Source organism: Caloenas nicobarica, chromosome 31, assembly GCF_036013445.1.
Source record: "Caloenas nicobarica isolate bCalNic1 chromosome 31, bCalNic1.hap1, whole genome shotgun sequence".
Taxonomy (NCBI): Eukaryota; Metazoa; Chordata; class Aves; order Columbiformes; family Columbidae; genus Caloenas; species Caloenas nicobarica.
The window spans coordinates 2330902-2346131 of record NC_088275.1 but is presented as its reverse complement, the minus strand read 5'-3'; the positions used below and the strand labels follow the sequence as shown (position 1 = coordinate 2346131).

The following is a 15230-nucleotide window of genomic DNA, read 5'->3' as shown; positions in this document are numbered from 1 at the left end:
CCGGAGCCGCTGCCGCTGCCGCCGCCTTTATTGCGCTAGAGAGGCCCCGCCAGCCGGTCCAGCTGCCGCGGGTTGGAGCCGCTCAGGAACCGCAGCTCCTCCTTCCCGGCCTCCGTGTGCGCTGCGGGACACGAGGTGCGTTGGGGGCGCGGAGCATCCGCGGAACGCCCGCCCGGGACCCCCCGGGGCGCTGAGGGGTCCCCGTGCGGGGTGCCCACGAGGGGTCCCCAGGCTGTGCGGGGTCTCCGGGGCGGTGTCCCCTAGGGCTGTGCAGGGGCCCCCTGAGGAGTCCCTTGGGCTGTGAAGGGTCCCCCGGGCTGTGCGGGGTCCCCACGAGGGGTCCCCAGGCTGTGCGGGGTCCCCATGGCAGGATGGCCGGTCCCCTGGGCTGTGCGGGGTCCCCAGGGCTGTGCAGGGCCCCCAGGGCAGGATGGCTGGTCCCCCAGGCTGTGCAGGGTCCCTGTGCAGGGTCTCCAGGCTGTGCAGGGTCCCCATGTGGGGACCCCTGGGCTGTGAAGGGTCCCCCAGGCTGTGCAGGATCCCCATGAGGGGTCCCCAGGGCAGGATGGCTGGTCCCCTGTGCTGTGTGGGGTCCCCTGTGCTGTGCAGGGTCCCCATGAGGGGTCCCCAGGGCAGGATGGCTGGTCCCCAGGGCTGTGCAGGGTCCCCAGGGCTGTGCAGGGTCCCCAGGGCAGGATGGCTGGTCCCCTGTGCTGTGTGGGGTCCCCTGTGCTGTGCAGGGTGCCTGTGTGGGGTCCCCTGTGCTGCGCGGGGTCCCCCAGCAGCTACAGACCTTTCTCGTGCTGCAGCCACTTGCGCTGCAGGTAGTAGTGGTAACAGCTCTCGAACTCCCGTGGGCTGTAGTTGGGGACGGGGATGGGGACGAAGGGATCCAGCGCGTCGAAACCCTCCTGGAAGGAAAAGCGCGGGTGAGGAACCGATGGTGGAGGTGAAGCGGAGAATAAAGATGTACACGATCCCGAGGAGAGGAAAGCACCACCTGGAGCTGAACGCAACTCCTAAAGCAATGTTTGTGTTTGTTTCCCAATGTGAAGGGGGGGAAAAAGGAAAAAAAGAAGCCAAGACTCACCTTTCCCAGCAGCTCCTGGGGCAAATAGGCGGAACTGGGCTTGAAGAGAGAGCCGGTCTGGCTGAGGGTCATCACCGCCGCACCTCCGCTCTAAAGAAAACGGGATTAGAAACGCCCTGCGCCACAAACGGCGTTTGGGAAACGGTTACCGGTTCATTCTGAACAAGCCAGAGATTTTATTCTTTGATCTTTTAGTTACTTCAGTTCCAAAATTCTATGTGATGGATGTAAAAATGTTCCTAACGACGCGAAGCCCAGCTGCTGTTTCCAGTGCTGGCATTTAAACGTGTTGTTCTTATACGCAGCTTTCAGCTGAAACAACTGAAATACTTTAAAAAAGGGACTTTTCTCTGTATTTTAAAACTTGCAGACTGCCTCCTAGAGATAGGAGCATCCAGGGGATTGGAAAAGAAGCAGAAGGAGTTGACGGCCTGCAGCAAAAAGTGTAACGGTTTAGGGTTTTTTGAGAAACTGAAAGTTCCAATTGGTTCAAAAAATCATAAAGTGTCATTAAGGGTTATTAAATACCTCGAGTTTGGGAAGTGCAAGTCCTAAACTGGAGTTTGGTGCAGTGATTAAAAAAATATTATATATTTGACCTGTTCTTACTCTCTTTGGGTGATATTAACCCTCGAATCAGCCTGTGCTCGCACCCTCCTGTGCTGCGGGGATGGTGCGAGGGCCCATTTGTAGCTTTATGTTTATCGACACGGAGCTTTAATTGCTGAGAATAACGAGCCCAAAGGTACAGACTGAACTCACCCAGTCGTTCATCAGCATCTTCCGTAGATTGTACACAAGTGTCAGCTCCTCTGGAGAAACCTGGGGAAAATCACGTCACTTATTTTTACCAGCAGTTTTAACTGAGACGTAAATTCCCCTACTTTAAATTAGAATGGGAGTATAATTTGCATCATTTTGTGCATTTTTTCCTTGCTTTACTTTGCACCGTAGCATTCAGCCTTAGGGACAGAAACACCCAGACCTTTCCTTGCTGTAACAAGACATACCTGCACTTTTTTCTTACTGAGACAACTTCGTTAAAAATTGTCTAAAGCACAATCTGGATTTTCCAGGTCCCTCCAAGGGAGCAAAATCAAAAATACATTTTTCAAGGGTGATTATAGGACTTAAAAATGAACAAAACGCTCTCCCTTGCAGGAGGAACACAGAAATATCGTCAGAGGTGGCATCTTACGGGGCTTTTGTCTTCCTTCTTTAACGTGGTCCTTCCCCAGAGCGCGTTGACGCCGTCCACAGCCACAAGGAGCCGGAACAAACCCAGACGGCTTTGCTGCTTCAGTTCTTTGAGCACCACCCCGACGGCATCGCTGGCGTTTCTCACCCGAGCTAAACCCTTCAGGAGGGAAAAGGCAGAGAACTCAGGTTGGTTTCTGTGTTAACACTGGGAGTTTTGGGCACTGCCTCCCCTTCTTAAAGGGGAGGAGGATCAAACAGTTTGTTGCTCCTCGCAAAGAAACAATCTGGTATTTGTAAGATATTTAGGACCGATTTGTTCTACATACACAACGATGGGAAATTCGAATAAAACGTGAGACAAACCAGAAGCGCTTGCTGTTCCTCACCTGCTCCACCACTTCAGCCAGCGGTCTGCCCTCCTCTGTGCTTTCTCGTTTGCCCCACATGTATTTTTTGTGTGTTTTTATCTGCAGGAAGAGAACTACGATTAAACTGGGAAGCAAGTAGTAATAGCTACCTCCACAGGAGGGATTGATATTCTTTCTTTTGCTAGAAAAATGGAATTCCAGTAAAGGGTGGGGTTTGTGGGTTATATGCAATAGGAATGCGTGCGTTAATACACGAAGCATTTCTCAAAAACGAGCAAATCTCCAATGTCAGGAAGCACGAGCACGCACAGTCCCCAGGAGATGATCCTGTGGGTATTTTTTAGGCACGAACCAAGACAAACCTCTTTTAGGAAGCGCTCATTGGAGGTTTTGAAGTTCTTGAGCCAGGAAGACGCTTGCAAAGGCTGATCGAGCCGTTCTTTGTTGTAGGAGGACTGCAAAAGCTCTCTACAGTTTTTCACCCAGAGATGAGCTAGAAGCAAAAGAAAACTTGCTATTTTTTGCTGTGACCTACCCTATGCTTTTCACTTGAATGAGCATCTTGCAGATCAGCGGATGTATTCACTGCAGGGACGCAGGGTCAGCGTTCTTACCGTCCGGGATGTGCAGCACCAGCCAGCCCTGCCTGGTGCAGTAGTGAACCAGGTGACACAGCGTCATGGTTTTCCCCGTTCCTCTTTCGCCATCTCGAGCGCGGACTGTCAAGGAAAGTCTCTAGAAAACTACTTCAAATTCTACTCGACCGTTAATTCTTTCACGAAAGGCATAAAGGATGTTCGAAGGTTGAAAAAGCAGGGGTGGAATTCCATCCTGCGGCAAACCCTAAAGAGTTTCTTCTCTTTGTATCCTCCCACCCCACTTACATCAGAGCTGATGTTTCCTATTTCCTTAGTTGTGCTGAAAGCCCTAGATAAACCAAATCTGGCTTAAAATAAAAGTATTTGAGGTTCATGAACTTCTCAGACAAGCTTTGCTGGCAACAGAACCACCTCCTGAAGACTAAACCACAGCGGTCAGCATAGGATCAAACCATCGCCCTCCTCTGCATAAACTCACCCGCTTGCATTTGAATTCTACCGTCAAGCAAGCAGTAAAAAGATACAGATCACGTATCTGACGGCTGGGTGTGCGAAGTTGGTGTTCTTCAGGTAAGTGAAAAGCTCCAGAGCGGGTTTTCGCACCATCACGCAGGCTTCGTTGAAGGTCTTGATCTGAGGAAAGGAAGACAATGTGGAGAAGCAGTGGGGTGCCGGCACACGTGGCTGTTCTGTCGCCTTCCCAGAGGCCAAGGTGAGGCTGAGCGGCCTGTCAGTTAATTAAAAATCAACCACCTGGAGTTATTAACTAACTATCTGTTCCTAAACTCAAGCAGGCAGTCTGCATTAGCTGCTCACAAAGCCTGACCCAGTTGCAACAGCTTTTTTTTCGTTGCCGATATAAACTTATTTCATGAGACAACTTGTTTCGTGTAACTGTGGAAAAATATTTCTGTAATTCAGAAGTTAGAGATGAAAAATATTGGACAGAATGTTGCTTACGGTGGGATCCTCACACCCCTCAGCCACTATTCTGGTTCGGTTGACTTGTCTCTTTTAGATGTAGAAAATAACAGGAAGGAATAATTGTGTTCTTGCAGCACATCACTCTCTTTTATTCTAATAGGAAAGCATCAGAGTTACGCGATGGGTCTGTTTTTCCCCCGTACCCGTCCACTCCCTAGAAATCTGCTCTAAACCAAAGTACCTGCTGCTGGAAGCGATAGGGGAGTCCATGCGGAAACACGATTTTCACCTCGTCGAGCGGGATGCTGTAAAGACGACCCTCGTGCTGTTCTGTGTGGTTGGCCTGGGAAGGGAAAAGGCAAATGGTAACGTGCGGGGAAGGCTGGCAGTTTTATTTTTCTAGATCCAGAAGAGCTGTGAGAATGGAACAGGGAGGGGAATGCTCAAGCAAAGCGAGCGTCTGCTTACTGGGAGTCACAAGAACTCAAAAATGAAGTAAAGCAGGAATTGTAGTATCAGGACGGGGAGATGCTTAGGAAGAGTCTAAAGGAAAGCTGGTAATAAAGAGATTCCTGGAGCTCGGAATGAACTGTTGTGTTCTGGGGGCACTGGTGGCTTCATGAATTTAGCCTAGTCTTTTATTAGCCCACTTGGACTTCTGGTCATCACAATATTTTATCAGTAACGTGATCCCCTTTTGAGTTATCTGCTAGATTCAAATCTACTTCCTTTCAGTCTGCAACAAAACTATATTTTCTGATTTTTTGGGGGCTGATTCAGACTTGCCTTGTGTTCCTTACTAGCTTTGCTGCAGAGCCAGGGCTTAATGTACTGAGGCCCAGAACCGTTTGGTAACTCGAGCAAACTGCTCTCTAAGCTGCTTGAATTGCCAATCTGGTGTTTGCTGGTCAGTAAATCTCAGCAACAGGAAGAAAATTCAACCCTAGCCAGTCGAGAGCTCCTCTGCTCTAAGGTGGTGTTACTTGGACATAAGAGGAGAATTATTAAGATTTCAGTCTTTTTCCATGCACAGCTGGACTTCCAAGAGTTTTCCTGCCCATGTTGGACACAGACTAACAGCACGTGTGTTTTTGCATGGCAGCATTATCCATGGACTCCAATGGAAGAGCAATACTCCGGTGACTGTTTTTATTCTCAGTTTCATCACCCTGGGCAAATTCCTTCACTCTTCAGCTCCTACATCCGTAAAGTGGGTCAGTGTCTTTATCACCATGTTTAGTCTCTTTTGAGTTTTGCTAACAGGAAGGTATAGAAAAGCTAAGTCTTATTAAAAATTTAGTTTTCGTCTGGTCGTCTTAATCCATTTTTAATGGGACTTTATGGCGCAGAAGTCGGGGCGCAGTCAGAGCTCCTGGGTTTGCTGCAGCACAGCAAGCCCGAGGAATGCCGATCTGATAAATGAATAAGCGATGGCGGTTGTCGCCAAACGTCAGGCACGTGAAGTCAGAATGCCAGAGCCGGTTGCCTGGCAATGTCACCGGGAGGCGCGGGGACAATCCTCACCATCTGGACCCTTCTGTGCCATCCATAGAGACACCGGCGTCACGTGAGGAAGATCATCCGCGCGCGCTGCCGTTTCCATAGAGACCCCAGAGGAATCGGCGCTGAAAGACTCCAATTACAGAGGCAGCAGAAAAGCACCTCAAAGGCTTATTCCCTTCATTTATTCCACTTAATTTTGTGCTTGAGATGGAGCGTGTGAGGCTGGAATTGTGATACTAGAGAGCTGTGCCGCGCTGAGGTCATCTGGAGTGGTTTTTATCCCCCTTTGTAGCCAATTTGGGGAGGTTAATCAGGGAAGAATAACCCTGGAGTTGAAATTAATGGTGTCTGATGACAATACTCGTTCTCAGGAGCTTTCAGGACTGGCTTGTCTAAAGTGAGGCAGGTGCCCTGCACAGCCATGGCCTGTTTTCCTTAGGGCTGGGGATCGTGGTTTAGACGCCTGTTTATTAGAAAAACACAGTCCCTGATGGAATTTAGTCACTTGCTGTCTGACCAACGATTGCGGCAGGAACTTACCGGGTTGTTCTCATTGGTATAGAAAACTGCTCTTGGTCTTTCGGCCGCTGTTTGGGCATCCTGGGTGGCGAGGGAACTCAGGCAATCCTTGGCTGCCGTGTGGAGGGCAAACCCACGGTCCAACTGAGGAAAGAAAAAGGCAAACAGGCAATAAACTGCTCAGCAGCCCAAGGTTTCCAGTAAAAAATCCAGGTAGTAGTTTGCTTTGTATGCTCGTTGCATGCAAATTGCGATCGGGACAAGGTAGCATGCAGTACAGAATAGAATTCTCTGCAATTAGGATTAAAAAAAAGTTCATTAAAAAGTAAATTCATCATGAAAAAAACACATGCGTTAGAACCACATTTTATATTTAAGATGTCTGCTTTTAAACCATTCCCATTCACTTAAATTTATCTGCCACCATCTAGACAGCCAAGCCCTGGACCTGAAAGAGTTATTTCCTTCAAGATATCTGAAGAGCACCAGTACAGCCATTAAAATCTCATCACTGGGAATTCCCGTTAGAATCATAGAAACATTTTGGTTGGGAAAGACCCTTAAGATGATTGAGTCCAAGTGTTAACCCAACACCGTCAAGTTCCCACAGTGTTTCTGCCTACACCGACGAATCGTAGCTGGTACCTTGAAAATTCAAACTGTCTAGTAATCCGTAATCACCTCAATTATTGCAGGATTAGTGCAGTGCTGCCCACTGTTTGATATTTATAATTACAGCCCCTGCACTGATTTTCTTCCCTGTGTCCCTGCATAGAGATGCTTTCATTATAACACAGAAACTGAAACAGCCAGCTAAGCTGATTAATTCTTTTTTTTCCGTGGACAGCCTGCCTGTAAAACCTGGCCAAAATAGGCGAGAAAGCGAGTAGTAGAAGGACAAGCATTTTATTATGTTACAGTGAAAGAAAATATGAGCATTTGTCAAGAAATAAAAGAAGCATATAGTCCAAAGAGAGGCTGTGACCAAAGCAAGCAAAACTGAAAGCCACCTTTCATATCTTGTATCAGCCTTTAATGATCTTAAAAAGTCTTTTCCAACCAAAATGAGTCTCCGATTCCGTTGTGTGATTAATGACTAGAACAGTTGCAGGCTTTGCTGTAAACAGAGCAAGTAGTTTCGTATTTTGTCTGTCTGCGGAGATGAGAGTGGCCATAAACTCAAGTTTAGAGACAGGAGCAGCTGTTTGGGTTCTCCAAGGCGTGACACAAATCTGCTGCCAGCCAAGGCTTCCTCGGGGGGTCACTTGAAAGCCGCGAGTGCTCCCAAGAAAGCGGAGTGTGGGATTACCCCCACATCCCACCTTAAACACACGCTGGAGTCCAGCGGTCCAGCGCTCTTCTTTTCGGGAAGGAATTCAACCAGTTTGTGCTCAACCTATAGAACAAACTACTGCAATGGCAATGCAGAAATCACTTAAAATTGACTTTTATCATCCCGTTTTAACACCTTTTCTTGTTCCTACAATGTTCCTTTCCTCCTCAAATCCAAATGATCAATTTGGCTATATTTAGTTTGAAGTCCACAGAAGTGACTTAATTTACAGCCTAGAGCAAGGTGCTAAGAAGCTAATTTAATACATGAATAACTAGAGCAAGCAACTATTGTCACCGAGAAAATTCACTTAGAAAATGTCAGCTCTAGGTCATTTCTAGCCTGGGATGATAGTCCCTCCCATTTTCTTTGCACATCCTGCATTCCCTCCTCCTCAAATCTCAAGTGAACATACAAATCCTTGTCCCTGACCTGCGTGCGTAACAGTGAATGGAAAATTAAGCAAAGATTAACTTCTTGTTCTGCCAACATTCAGTTTTCATGTGCGTCTAGACTCAGCTCAAGGCTTTAACTGAATGACTTTGGAACTTCTTTGTGGACAGTAGAAGCAGCTTATAAGTACCTGAAGCCACAAAATCCTTCCTCAGTCTTTGAAGTGCTACAAAATTGAGCCAAATCCAACACTACTCAGAGCTATCATGAATTTGAGAGGTACAGACTAGCGTTTTATGAATTACCGCGTTTCCGTTCACAAAATCCACACGCAAGCGGGTCAGCATTTTTAACGGGCTACAAAAACACCTTTAGGTGACCTGAAATATCACTACTCACATGTTTTATATCCCGATTTTATAATAGCAATGTGCCACGTGGCCCCTTCTCCTGAAAAGCAGATTTATCACTGATCCCCTTGGCTTCATGCAGAATGCCAGCAACACATACATAGACCTTTCTGGCTCACTGTGGAGCTCTGCATAGTAAATCCTGGCATGTACTTAAGGCTTTCACATCTTTTAAGGCAGTTTCTGCTGCTAGAGTGGATTTTATAGTAAATTTCCATCTGCAGGAAGACAGAGGAGTCTAAGTCAGATCCCTGAAATGGCAGCAAACTATCACGTGGTGCGTGGAGATTAATCCCAACGTCGTGTGCCGTAAGGTGGAGCTGTTCCTACACGGTTCCACACTCATCTCTAGAAAAAAGCCTGTTTATTTCATAGAGGCTGCCATCGTAAATCCAGCACTGCACAACCAGAATCTCAGCTCTGGAAACAAGCGGTTATCCAGCCATCCTCTTTAAAGGCTGCGGATCACTGTGTGCTAGCGAAAAAAAAAGCCTTTAAAAGACAACAGCAAACAAACCAACTGGAATTCTGTACCGCTAGGAAGTCATTCCAGATATGCAACGTTAATTCATGATGCTGTTTAGAATATAGGGAAGCTTTGCTGATAAGATAGTGGTGTTGTGGCAGAGCGAATGTTGCTACACCCGCCTGGAGCACTGAACCATCTCGGGCAAAATTATCTTCCCGCCAGCAACACCAACACTGTCAGTCTTCCAACAAATGTCTTATTTAAGGCAACTATCCAGGAGACACCAAGTTTTTAGATGAGGAGTCTAAGCAGAATCTCACTTTTTACCATTGTAAATTGTCACTCCAGGTCCCAGGACAGTTGAAATACTGGAAGCAGCATCGCGCTGTTACAGGACTTACCTTCAGGGGATGGTAGACGAGTCCTTTGAGACTTCTCAGCATGTTTTCTGCAGAGACAGAAGTGGATTTTTTTTATTGTGGATGGTTTTTTTATTGTGTTTCATGTATCTTATGCCAGGAGAGAGTCGTTCCTGCCCAAAGAGCTTAAAGTCCAGGCACACAAATAATTCAGACAAGCTGTCAAATGCTCTGCAGAAATCCAGTTGACTACTGGCAAACAGCATCATTTACCTAACAAATATTCCATTAATGATGTTGCCTTTTTTTTCAGAGAGACATTTACAAAAAAACCCTTATTTTATAAGTAAAGATATTTCATTCATCTAGTGAGGACGAATTCTTTTATTGGGGAAGGGCGTCTACTTTGACCGCAGCTGTTAAGAGATGTTAAGAGCAAGGGCTACACAGCGATTGTTTTGAAGAAACTGGAACAACACAGAGACTGGAAGCATTTCTGTGTGAAGATATCAGCCTGCGGAGGCTGTTTTAGTCATTTATTTTGGGCACCCCAACATTCAGACAGAATTCCTGTGTGACTAATGCAAGTTGTAAGGGCTCTTCTCTGGGCTTTATCTCTCTGTGGGAGAGGAGCTTTACCAGAAGAGTAGATTAAAACTGTGGCCACTTCACTGATTTGTACCTGGATCATGTTAAAGAACCGTCCAACTAGCATACTGTTCCATACTTGTCTGCTTGTAGTCTTTAGGAACGGATTTCTAGATTGGAATATAAGTAAAAATGATGCAGAGAACCCTGAAAGTTACATTTGCAGATATTATTGAGTAATCCTAACCTATCACCTCTCTGGACTAAATGAAAAACAAATTTCTGGTTGCTTGTTGTCGATATATTTACTACTGGCTTCAGGAATCAGAAACACAGAAGACGGAACCCACTCTGAGCTGACCAGGGTGTTACAATCGCTGGGCGACCGATGCTGTATCAGGGACCTGTTCCCCGCCGTGTGCTCTCCACCATTCTCCAGTTTTCTGCTTTTCTAGACATAGAATCATTTTGGTTGGAAACAACCTTTAAGATCGAGTCCAACCATTTCCCCAGCCCTGGCACTGCCCCATGTCCCTGAGAACCTCATCTCTGTGTATTTAAACCCCTCCAGGGATGGCGACTCCAGCACTGCCCTGGGCAGCCTGTTCCAACGCCCCACAGCCCTTTGGGAAGAAATTCTCCCAAATTTCCAACCTCAACCTCCCCTGGCGCAACTTGAGGCCGTTTCCTCTGGTCCTGGCGCTTGTTCCTGGGGAGCAGAGCCCGACCCCCCCGGCTCCAACCTCCTTTCAGGCAGTTGTAGAAACACACAGCACTGAGGTAACAAAGAGCCATAAGGCACATGCTTCAACCTGCTCTAGACACGGTGGCCTTCAGAATAATAAACCAAAAAAAGCACCGGGAAAGCTGAAGCTCTGTTGGTCACACCTGAACTCAAAGGCTCTTCCATTCCCGCCCCACCCGGGGGGGCCGGAGCCGCTTCCCCCGCCCCGGTTACCGCCCCCGGAGCTGCCGCCCCGGGCGGGCCCGACCGCCGCATGAGCGAGCGGCCGAGCCGGGAGAGCCCCTCAGGCCGGAGCCCCGCGATCCCCTCGGTGCCCCGCGATCCCCTCAGGCCGCAGCCCCGCGATCCCCCCGGTGCCCCGCGATCCCCTCAGGCCGGTGCCCCGCGATCCCCTCAGGCCGGAGCCCCGCGATCCCCCCGGTGCCCCGCGATCCCCTCAGGCCGGAGCCCCGCGATCCCCTCGGTGCCCCGCGATCCCCTCAGGCCGGAGCCCCGCGATCCCCTCGGTGCCCCGCGATCCCCTCAGGCCGGAGCCCCGCGATCCCCTCGGTGCCCCGCGATCCCCTCAGGCCGCAGCCCCGCGCTCCCCGGCACTCACCGCCGCGCCCGCCCCGCTGATCGGATCCGCCGCTGACGCGAGGCCGCTACGGGTCGCGCGCGGGGCCACGCGCTGCCGCCGGCCCCGCCCACCGCCGGGCTAACGGCGCCTCCCCGGGCGGGGGGGCGGGGCTACCCCGGAGGGGCGTGGCCGGGCGGGGGGCGTGGCCGGGCGCGGGGCGGGCGGGGCGCCGGGCGCTCGCTCGCGGTGGAGCAGGAGCCGCCGCCATTTTGGTTTCGCTGCCTCGGCTCGGAGCACAGGGCCGAAGCGGCGGCCGGTCGCTCCGGGTCCCGCCCTGGCCCCGTCCGCGCGGGCGGCCGGGAAGATGCGGCGCGGAGGAGCCCGTCCTCGGCCCCGGCCGTGTTGTCGCTGACACGGTAAGGAGCGGGCGAGCGGGCGGGGACTGGGGACCGCCTCAGGCCCGGGGCCCGGGGGGAGGGGAGGCTGGCCGGGGAGCCGCCGCGGGGGCCGCCCCGCCCCGCCCCGGCGCCTGAGGCGCGCTGCCCCGCATCCCCGCCGCACCGCGGGCCTCCGCGCCTTCCCGCCCCCCCCACCCCGGCGGCGGGGTGTACCGGGGCGGCGGATCCCCGGGGGGGGTGTGTGTGTGTGGAGGGGCGGGGGGGTCCCGGTGGTTGCGTGAGGCGAGGCGGGGGATCCCTGACAGGCGGGCGCGCGCCGGGAGGGGGCGGGGGGATCCCTGACAGGCGGGAGCGCGCCGGGGCGGGGGGGCGGCGGGAAGCGGGGGATCCCCGGCCTGGCGGGGCGGGAGCGGGTGGGGGGTCCCGGTGACAGGAGCGTGTGCCGGGACAACCGCGGCCTGTGCCCTGCGGGGGGGTGCAGCGAGGGCCTGTCAGCCGCGGGGCGTCCGCCCCGGGGCGCGGGGGGGGCGGGAGATGCGCTGACAGCTGGGCCGCTGCCCTGGCGGGGGGAGCGGGCAGCCCTGGCAGCGGCCCCGGGGGAGTCCCGGCCCCGCCAGGTGCCCGTGGCGCCTTTCAGGCCGTTTCCCGGTGCTGCGAGCATCCACATCCCCCGAAGTTTTCATTTTTCTGGTGCGGCCTCCCTGATGGGGGTTGCTGAGGTGATGGAGACGGGGCGGGGGGGGGCTCTCTGGCAGCTTTTTTTTTTTTTCGGTGCTTTTTGGGATATTGGCTATTTTAGATCAGTGGCTTATAGACTTTTGTGCTTGTAGTCCTCCCCTAAAATCTTTTTTCTGAATTTTTACTTTCGCTGGATTTCTAATCTCGTTTCAATGATGAGTATTTTGGCGCCTTGTTTCCCCCAAAATAAAACATATTAATTTTTTGCTCCAAAAGATGCCTTTTTTAACACGTATTGCTGCCTGGACACTTTTTTAATGAACTCTAGCTAGGACTTACTTTTTGGAGGAGGACTTATATTTTGAGCATCCTCAAAAATCCAGAAAAATCGTACTAGGTCTTATTTTGGGGGTAGGTCTTATTTTTGGGGAAACGGGATTTGATGGTTGAGCCTAATGCACCGTAGCCTTGCCCATCTCCCAGCTTAGAAGCCAAAATGCGTTGCTGTCCTTTTTCTTTCCATTAGACAGTCTCCTGACTTTCTAACTTTTGTTTTTCGGCCTTGGTTTGTGGTTCCTTCACCCTGTTAATTACTTAGCAGAGAACTAGAAACGACTTGGAATGTGGGTTTCCATCGGATGGCCTCGGGACACACATTCATTCTCCTGGGAGTTGCGCGTTGTCAGGAGCCACTAAGGGAAATTTGAGATAGTGGATCCTCACACTGGCTTTCCAGGCTTGGTAGGAGAGTTTTGGGGAGCAGGGACCGCAGGACGGACGCGCGGTAAAAATCTGTGGCTTTACCTTCATACATTTAAGCATAAATACTTCGAATTTTCAAGCGCAGCGCACCGTTTTGCGTCCGTTCTGTGTTTATTTTGAGCGCCTTCCTCGCCTTAGTGTAGATCGCACCTGCCAACGCGAGGTTTTGCGAGAACATGGGAGTTTGGAGGTTTTTTTGGGGTGAATCCTTGAAGACTTGTGTTTTCACGTGGTCATTTTTGAGGAGCTGGAGCCCATCGCTGGTGCTTTGCCTCTGCGCGAATGGGAAGTTCTGGCAGCTGGTTGAACATATGGGTAGAGATGGGCTCTAAAATCATCATCTGGCTGCCTATTTGAGTTCTTAAGAAGCATTCTTACTCAAGAATGAAAGCTTAGTAGCTTTTCTAAACTGTGCAAGACAGATTTTTTCTTATTTTGAGGGGGTCTGAGTACATCTTGGTTTTAAAGACAAAATTATCGCAGCTTCTTTTTGGATTTAAGTTGCATTTGATTGCTACAGGCAGTCAACTGTCATCTAAAAAGCACTTAATGTTTAAGTGATAATGAACAGTAAAATATTTTGAGTCATAATTTACAAAAATAAGTTTGTTTCCAGTTGTTTTCAGAAGTTTAAACTGTCCTTGAGGATGCAAAAACCAGTTTAAGCGCTTGGTGCAAGAGGCAGGCTTGTTGATATAAATTATAATGCTGCTGTCATGAGAAAAATAGAAAAATGGCACATATAGTTACTGAATCTCAGTTATTTTTAAATAGATATTGTTGTCAAATGGATTGTTGACTTTAAAAAAAAAAATTAATTTGCACTGCAGTTGGCAAGAGGTTGAGTTCTGCCATTGTGGACACGTTTCTTCCACTCCAGTGGGTCATGTGTTTCATCTCGGGAAAAAACAATACAAAATCTGATCTGCAGACCTAATGTAGTTATTCTGTGACAGAGAAATCTGGATTTATTCCTCATTTTCTGTCTCACGGCGCTACCTGTTGTGCAGCACGGCTTGCGTGGGGCATAACCAAAGGCATTGGATGCGCATTTTGTCAGGAGCTAAAGGCGAAATGCTGGGTTTACCGTGTCCTTTACATTATTTTTTATTAGATGGGTATAAATATCAGAGGGTTTTGTTTAGAAAAATCCATTGAAAGGCATGAGATGTAGAGACGGACATCTCAGGAAGTTCCTGATTCACAAATTTAGAGGCTGGGAGAGTATTTTAGCGGAATGAACCACAGCACATGTTGGGTCTTTTTATACTTTTCCCTAGGCAATCAATATTGGCTAACGGGACTAACAGCATAAGGCCAAATGAACCTTTGGTCCCATCAAATCTGGGCTTTGTTATGCGGCGTTTAGCAATTTCATATCAACGGTGAAACAACAAAATTAGCGGACGAGTCAAAATTCAGTCTCAGGTTTCCAAACTTTTCGGTTAAGGCTAAGATACCAACAGAATTAAGGCTAAGATACCAACAGAATTAAGGTTAAGAGAAGGAATGTTACATCTCTTTTTGAGAAGGAACTTCCAAGTGTAACAACTGTCTTCTGTAGTGGAAGAAAGAAGACAAGGAATATGTGAAGGGTTAATAGTCATATTTGGGGATTCCAGACACTCGGCTGGATTTTTTTCGTGTCCCCTGAAGCTGAAGCAATAGAAAGAACCAAAAGAAAAACACCTTCCAAATGTAAAATCACAGCATGTTTTTTTGTCAACAAAAGTGGTAGCAGAAATGAAGATGACTTAGTAAATTGGACAGAGGGGAAAAAACCCTCATTTAATGTTGCTAAGGGGGCAGAAGAGGAAAACATATGTAGGAGTTGAGAATAGAAGTCAAGCCTTGGAATTTTTTTCTGGAAAAGCAGTGGATGAGAAGAACAGAAACGATGGGCAAAAAGGGCTTTGGATGTGCCAACGGGGGAATGAGAAGGAATAATAGGGATTAAAACTGTATATGGCATTAGAAAACTCCTGAATAAACACCGTTTAGTTCTATGGGTGTTGAAATGCTTCCTAATTTTTGGGGGGGCAGAACAATTACAGGAGGGATATGAGATCTACAGAATCTACTGGATGAAAGGCTGGAAGTTTGATGGGTTTTGTTTCTTAGAGAGAAGGTTGGGATGTGTCTTGATGATTATTTGTAGGGCTGTGTAGAGATTTGATCCTAGATGGTTCTTAATCTAGTAAAATTCATGTTAGCCTAAGATCCCATGGATGAAAGTTGTTGCAAAATATGGATTAGGTCTTGGAATAGATTCCCCAGGAAATGACAATATCTTTCATCAAGAAAAAAAAGGGTCTTTAAATAAAAAATGTTGA

General features: G+C 49.1%; 2 protein-coding genes and 1 long non-coding RNA gene across 6 annotated transcripts in view; 2 read left to right on the top strand and 1 right to left on the bottom strand.

The window, feature by feature from the left end:
- Positions 1-8: 8 nt before the first annotated feature.
- Positions 9-11180, bottom strand: DAP3 (death associated protein 3). 3 transcript variants are annotated; one of them, XM_065653739.1, is made up of 15 exons: positions 11099-11180; positions 10106-10206; positions 9850-9925; positions 9210-9256; positions 6225-6347; positions 4423-4524; positions 3782-3890; positions 3273-3365; positions 3021-3151; positions 2677-2757; positions 2289-2447; positions 1853-1912; positions 1091-1180; positions 794-911; positions 9-121 (listed from the first exon to the last, which is right to left on the bottom strand). In XM_065653739.1, the coding sequence occupies exons 4-15, from the start codon at positions 9249-9251 to the stop codon at positions 36-38; spliced, it is 1194 nt and encodes a 397-aa protein (XP_065509811.1). In that variant the 5' UTR covers positions 9252-9256; positions 9850-9925; positions 10106-10206; positions 11099-11180; the 3' UTR covers positions 9-35. The 3 variants fall into 3 exon arrangements, with proteins under 3 accessions (XP_065509811.1, XP_065509810.1, XP_065509809.1); XM_065653738.1 differs by lacking the exon at positions 9850-9925; XM_065653737.1 differs by lacking the exons at positions 9850-9925; positions 10106-10206.
- LOC136000063 (uncharacterized) lies at positions 55-3630 on the top strand. The gene is made up of 2 exons (XR_010607713.1): positions 55-135; positions 2252-3630. It is a non-coding gene; the product is annotated as an uncharacterized LOC136000063 (long non-coding RNA).
- Positions 11181-11297: 117 nt separating the features above from the next.
- The window catches only part of ASH1L (ASH1 like histone lysine methyltransferase), a 38127-nt gene continuing 34194 nt past the window's right edge, over positions 11298-15230 (top strand). For both annotated transcript variants that reach the window (XM_065653802.1, XM_065653801.1), the window contains exon 1: positions 11298-11475. The gene's annotated coding sequence lies outside the window, so the exon portion shown is untranslated. The remainder of the gene's footprint in view (positions 11476-15230) is intronic.

Coding starts and splice junctions, on each gene's coding strand:
- DAP3 (XM_065653739.1), bottom strand. CDS start 9,251: ATGCTGAGAAGTCTCAAAGGACTCGTCTACCATCCCCTGAAG. Junction 6,348..9,209: donor TCGTCTACCATCCCCTGAAG/GTAAGTCCTGTA, acceptor TTCTTTCCTCAG/TTGGACCGTGGGTTTGCCCT. Junction 1,181..1,852: donor AGATGCTGATGAACGACTGG/GTGAGTTCAGTC, acceptor CGTTTTCTTTAG/AGCGGAGGTGCGGCGGTGAT.